A 6,212-nucleotide genomic window follows, 5' to 3' on the forward strand; every position below is an offset into this window, starting at 1 on the left:
TATTGGTTTCTATAATGTCTCCTTGTTCACAAAAAATTTCTGTAGATTTCCTGGAATTTTTATTGAAAAGACGACATTGGAAGAATTTGAAGAAATCTTTAATCAAGTTCAAATTCGGTGATTTCAAATCATTACAACGTTTTATATGCCTTAAATGAATCCTAAAATATTTCTCCACAATACTACATTCTGAGTACAACTACCATACATTGCAAAGTAGGTGGTAACTCCCTTTAATATTTAATATAAATGATTATGTACATGGAATCAAGTTTCTAGAAGGATAGGGGGGGGGGGGGTCAATTACCCACAAGATTCTATGGGTGGATAAATTTCTCCAAATAACCTCCTTATTTAGGCCCCTGGAGCTGAATTTCTCCAAGAACATTTCAGCACCAAAAAAGGCTTGCTCTAAATCCTCTTAATCAAAAAAAATGTTATGGAAGTAGTTTTCCTTCTATTTGCTTGGCTTTTTATATCACATTTGATGATTTTTTGTTATTTTCAACATTATTATTATTATTATTATTATCATAAGTATTATTATTATTTAATATTATTATAATTATTATTACTTTCAAAATTATTATAATTTTTTTCTTATATTATTGTAATTCTTATTCTTATTATTAATATCATTTGAGTCAATATAATTATCATTATTATTTTGATAAAGATCTTGAATCATTAAAAGAACAACTTTAATATTATTGTTAAAGACAATTTTGTTTTCAGATCAAAGTGTCTCGTGAGTTCTCAACAAAATATCCAAATCATGTCATCTTAACAGCACTAGAGATACAGAAGGGTAATATCATGGAAGATTTGAAGAAGCACCTGGGCCCTCCCTCCCCTGTTGACAAAACATACACCAGCATAGTTAATCTTTTGCTGGCATCAGTTCATTCTGGTAAAGCTAATTCCACCCTGAACCTGGCTCCATTTAATGCCACCCTGAAACTGGCTCCACATAACCTTGTTAAAGAATCCAGGAATCTACTGCTGGGGGACAATGTTGAATCTATTGGCGTTGGAATTGATCCCAGTGATTCCCCTGCTGAAGAGCCTAAATTTGATGATACAAAAAATAAAGCTGCTGGATCACTTACCAGTATGCTGTTCTGGAGCCAAGACCAAGTAACATTCCTATCTGATGATCACTCTAGAACTGTAGTGTGTGGTCAGTTTGGAAGTGGGAAAACTCTACTGTCTGTAGGGAAAATGAGAAGATACTTAAGAGAGAAGAAGGTGTCTGTTGAGAAACCAAGGGCACTTTTCATATCATGCCTGAACCCTAGTTTGGTGAACAGTTACGATGAATCGAACAGGTTCATCACACCCATTTTTGATACATCAATTAAAGTTGCTCTTGATGAGATGGCCCAGAATGGGGATTATGAGATTCTTTTTGAGAACGCTGAATCTGTTTGTGAGAAGATGAATGTTGATCTCTCAAGAATTAACTTCTGTTCCAAGCTTCCAGAGTTTTTAAAAGGTAAAGGTGTCACAGTTTTAAATGTGGCTTAAATACAAAATAAATATTTTTAAAGTGAATCTCAATTTCGGCTGAATATACTATAAACTAAAATACAGTGTACAGAAACATGGAATGAAAAAAACTTTTTTTTGATTCTGAAAAAGAATTGTACATAAAATGTTTTCATAGTCAATGATGCACTTCTGTTCTGTTCTGTTGTCTAAAATTCTGAAGCAAAGTGTTAGAATGTAAACCAATAGATAAATTAAATGTTTATAAACTTTCTAAAGTTTTCAAAAATTCCTTTAATTCCTTACTATACATTGATTTATATACTAACTTTGTATAATTCATAATTACCATAGACAGCAAAAAAAAATGTTATACAGAAAGTTGTAATCTCTGTTTGTCTGTCTGATTTTATTTGCATGTCAGATCATGACACTTGAGAGCCCCTTGACCGATTTGCCTCAAATTTTGACTGAGGAATCAGGAACTCTGTTGAATCATGGGAATGTTCTTTGCTTGATTCTTGCTTGATCTGTCTAGTATAGATTATGTTTAACATAGTCTATAGTTTTGCCCTAAGAGTTGAGATAAGGGAGTGTATCCCTAGCCCAAATTTTCAAGGCCTGCTCATTAAAAAAAATTTAAACCTCTATCTTTAATGGTTAGGGAGTTCAAAAAGTTCAAAAAGTACGTCGGAAAATTGTTCAAAAATGAATATTTTTACTTTTGACAAAGATTAACAAGTGACCAATGTTTTTTCAAGGGCTTGTTAGCCCTCCGCCGCGCTGTGGCTCAAAATGATAAAAACCGGGATAAACTTGAACGGTTTGTCTGAAGAAAAAATAAATTGATTTTAATAGTCAAAAAAGATAATGTTTTCATCCTTTATTTTGCATGTAGAGGGGAACTATAGTTAATGATCTTTAAAAGTTCAAAATTATCTTCTTCTAGGGGCTGACAAAATGAGAAAAAATTTTGCAAGGTTCGTCTTGCTAGTTTTTATTAGACATAAGATAAAAAATAATTTAGAAAAAATATTTATTTTATTTTCTTGGGACATATTTTTAAACTTACGATTTAAAATATTTATTAACTTTGAAATTTAATAAGTAATGACTGTGGCGAACTAAGGGGCAAATTTCATCTCTAGGAAATAGTTATTAGTGTGTAGAAACCTTATGAAAAATTCCAGATGCCCAAAATAAATAATTTATAAATAATTTATTGCAAAAAAATAAACATTTTAAACACATTTCTCAAACCATGAGAGAGCTGACTAGATGTAGATAAGTGTTTTTCACTTTAAATATCGCTTCACTAAAATTAACTAATATTTCGGTACATAAAATATAACTTGCCATTGTTATTGGTCAGAATGCAGTCTACATGTTAATCAGAATGCATTCTGGTGAATTTTATGTTCTGTTAGCATACATCTAGTATGCCAGCCAGAATTGTATAAGCTAAATTTAATTATTTTATCAATCCACATTTGCATCTATCAGAATATCTTTGAACAATTAGATTTGCCAGTATGCATCAAGCATCCCCATTCCCCAGTCGCATAAAATTTTGGATTAAATTTAATTTAAAGAAAGAATTAGAAAGATAATTGTCTGCGCCGCTTCTTTATCACTCTAAAATTATCTAATAGTTTCTTTCAAGGATCAAAATGGAAAAGTAACCTATCTATAGGATAAACTGTGAGATAGGAGGACTGTTAGACTCAAGATATGGTTTTTAATAGGATCCAATAAATATTAATTATTTATTAATATAGTTACAACCTGACTCGAGCTTGTAGTCTAAAAACTGCTAATTATGCATACATTGATCACATTTTACATAATTTTTATGGATATTATTTTATTTTGAAATGTTTAAACTATTTATAAAATAAGTGTTAACATATCAACTGAACAAATTGTGTTAAAAACATAATAATTTTATCACTATGTAGATACAAAAGATAATAGGTAATAAATATAATATTTATGTTTTAGAGATGGGGAAAAAATCTGGAATCATAGTGATTGATGAATACGGAGATGGAGTTCCTGTTAAACAAGAATGGAAAGATGGTAAATGGTGTCAATATTTGAATCCGGAGAACCAACGTTTATTAAACCTGGATTATCTCTCTGCTATACCATTGGATTCTGTAGTTACAGTATCAATTCATCCCGATCTATTTGACGTGTTCACTTACAGTTACAGGCTTATTGACGGATTGTTCCAGGAGAGTTCATTTCAAGTTTGTTCTTTAAACAAACTGTACAGAAACTGTGAGAAGATTGTGAACTACTATAAAGATTTGGGATTCACTGATCTTGACTCATGTATACCGGTCACAGTAGAGGGTATTCCTCCTATTCTTATACCAGGACAATTTGATCAGTATATTGTATATCAGACAGCTCTGTAGAAGATAACTAACAACAAGTTTGTTTGTGTTTATCAAGAGAAATTCAAGCGTGAGATTTTTCTTCAGGAATTAAGTAAGAAAAATGTTGATTTGTATGACATTAAAAAACTGAACGAATTTCTTGCTGCTGCGCGAGGTTGTTTGTTAGTTCGGTATGCACACATTAGAGGCACAGAATCAACCTCAGTTCTCTACTTTGCTGATGGTATGAACAGTGCTAGTTTTGTTTCCCTTAGAGCTAGTGTTGAGCTGGTTGTCTGCGTACCAGAGAACAGTGTAGATGTGAGGGACCTGGCACCAGGAGTTCGTCAAATACAAGGACTCAGAGGATATCCTGCTCCCTTCAGAACTCTGAGGGAAATTCTAAGTAAAGAAAATATAAAGAAAATTGTCTGTTGTCCGCTTGAAACATTCACCAGTTCTGATATGGAAATGTTTAAGCAAGAATTTCAACATCTATCTCCCCAAGAGTATCCTGAATCTGCTGAGGAGCTGGATGAACAGTTGAAGGGGTTGAAGGAGGGTATCATCATGTATACTCAGACAAATGAAGATCAGCCTCAAGAACTGTATTCTTTGATAGACAAGACAACAACAATGTTAATCTATGTATGGTGTTCTCGCTACACTGTAAACATACATTTACATCATGAACCAAGGCCTGCAATCAAACAAACACGGTACAGGCATTATTCTCTAGATTAAAGAGGATTAAACAGTTTATTAGTTTTAGACTTATAAAACCCTTTAATGAAACTTTGTGCATTGAAGTATTAAACTATTTTGAATTATTTTGTAATTCAAAATGTATTTAGTATTGATTCCATATATATTTATGATGATTTTACGGAAAAAATAAAATGAACTGCTAAATTATATCAAGATTATTTGTAAATACGGAGAATTATAAAGATGGTTGATTTTCCGGTATTTTAAGCAGAGCAGTTTCCCGCATTTCTAGCTGAAATCAAATTGTAAGAGCTAAACATATTTCTTTTTTATATTTTTTCAAATTCATTTTTTATTTAAACTGCTTCTTATTTACAGTTACAAATGTTAACTGTCTTAAACCCATCTGTTCACTGCAATAAACTGGACTGTGTGTCAACGTACATCATTTCTTCAGAAAAAGTGAAACAAAAATTAAAATAATTGTTAAAATTGTTTCACTATCCTTATAAATGTTTGTTTTTTATTTATTCACATATATACTTAGAGATTTTGTATTTGCAGTATTTATCTGTTAACGAATATTTTTTACAATTTAATTAATTTTTTGTTAAAAATATTTCAATATTAATGTTTGCTTTTGGGAAAAATATATTAGGGAAAAAATATTGTTTTTTGGTTTTGACTAAAATTTACTAAGACAAGAAGAACTGGTTTAAAGACGGTTATTTAAAGTTATAATAGATGGAAATTAAACTGTTCTTGAATTTACTTAGACAAGAAGAACTGGTGGTTTGAAGATGGTTATTTAAAGTTGTAATAGATGGAAATTAAACTGTTCTTGAATTTACTAAGACAAGAAGAACTGGTTTAAAGACGGTTATTTAAAGTTATAATAGATAGAAATTAAACCGTTCTTGAATTTTTAACGATGTCTAAATTTATATTATTTTCAGTACGTTCAAAAAAATTTAGTCTTTGCCATAAAATCAATTTTTAATCTCTATATCTTTGCAACTAGATGTCGTAGACCTTAGATATTTAAGTTATGGCTTCCACTACATCAAATAATCCAAGTTTGAAATATCCAAGGTTTACCCCGCCATGTTGCAAATATATACAAATTTAAAAATTTGAGTTTGTGGCAAAGACTCACATCATTTCCATTTTTTACAATTTTACTTAGAAAAACTGCTTTAGTGCATAAAATATATTTTTGAGAAGGCATATATATATTGTAGAGAGAGAAACATTTATGTCATGAAGAAAATTTAGGTTTTTACACAGAAATTCCCGATATGCATTAGCAAATAAAAGATTGAAAAAGTGTTCATTAAACAAGCAAAAGTATACTTTTTTCTTTCTAAATCAAGATTGACAGTCCGTAAAAATATTACCCTGGCATACAGTGAGACTCATAAAACTGTGGAAAAGGAAGGATCCAGCATTTAAGCAATCTTATTTACATTTTATGCCGTCAGAAAGAAATTAATTTTACGCAAAATTAAAGTAAAGGAAATTAACACTAACTCTAATTTTTAATCTCTATTTCCTTGCAACCTGATGGTGCAAACCTTTGATATTCAAATGTATGCTATTTGTATTAACAGAATTCACAATTTGAAATATCAA

At 30.7% G+C, this 6,212-nt stretch overlaps 1 protein-coding gene across 1 annotated transcript; it reads left to right on the forward strand.

The window, feature by feature from the left end:
- Positions 1 to 816: 816 nt before the first annotated feature.
- LOC111712410 (uncharacterized) lies at positions 817 to 4,180 on the forward strand. Its single transcript, XM_023487005.1, has 2 exons — positions 817 to 1,495; positions 3,490 to 4,180. The coding sequence occupies exons 1-2, from the start codon at positions 817 to 819 to the stop codon at positions 3,909 to 3,911; spliced, it is 1,101 nt and encodes a 366-aa protein (XP_023342773.1). The 3' UTR covers positions 3,912 to 4,180.
- Positions 4,181 to 6,212: the final 2,032 nt, after the last annotated feature.

Source organism: Eurytemora carolleeae, unplaced genomic scaffold (genome assembly GCF_000591075.1).
Source record: "Eurytemora carolleeae unplaced genomic scaffold, Eaff_2.0 scaffold1273, whole genome shotgun sequence".
NCBI classification, from domain to species: domain Eukaryota; kingdom Metazoa; phylum Arthropoda; class Copepoda; order Calanoida; family Temoridae; genus Eurytemora; species Eurytemora carolleeae.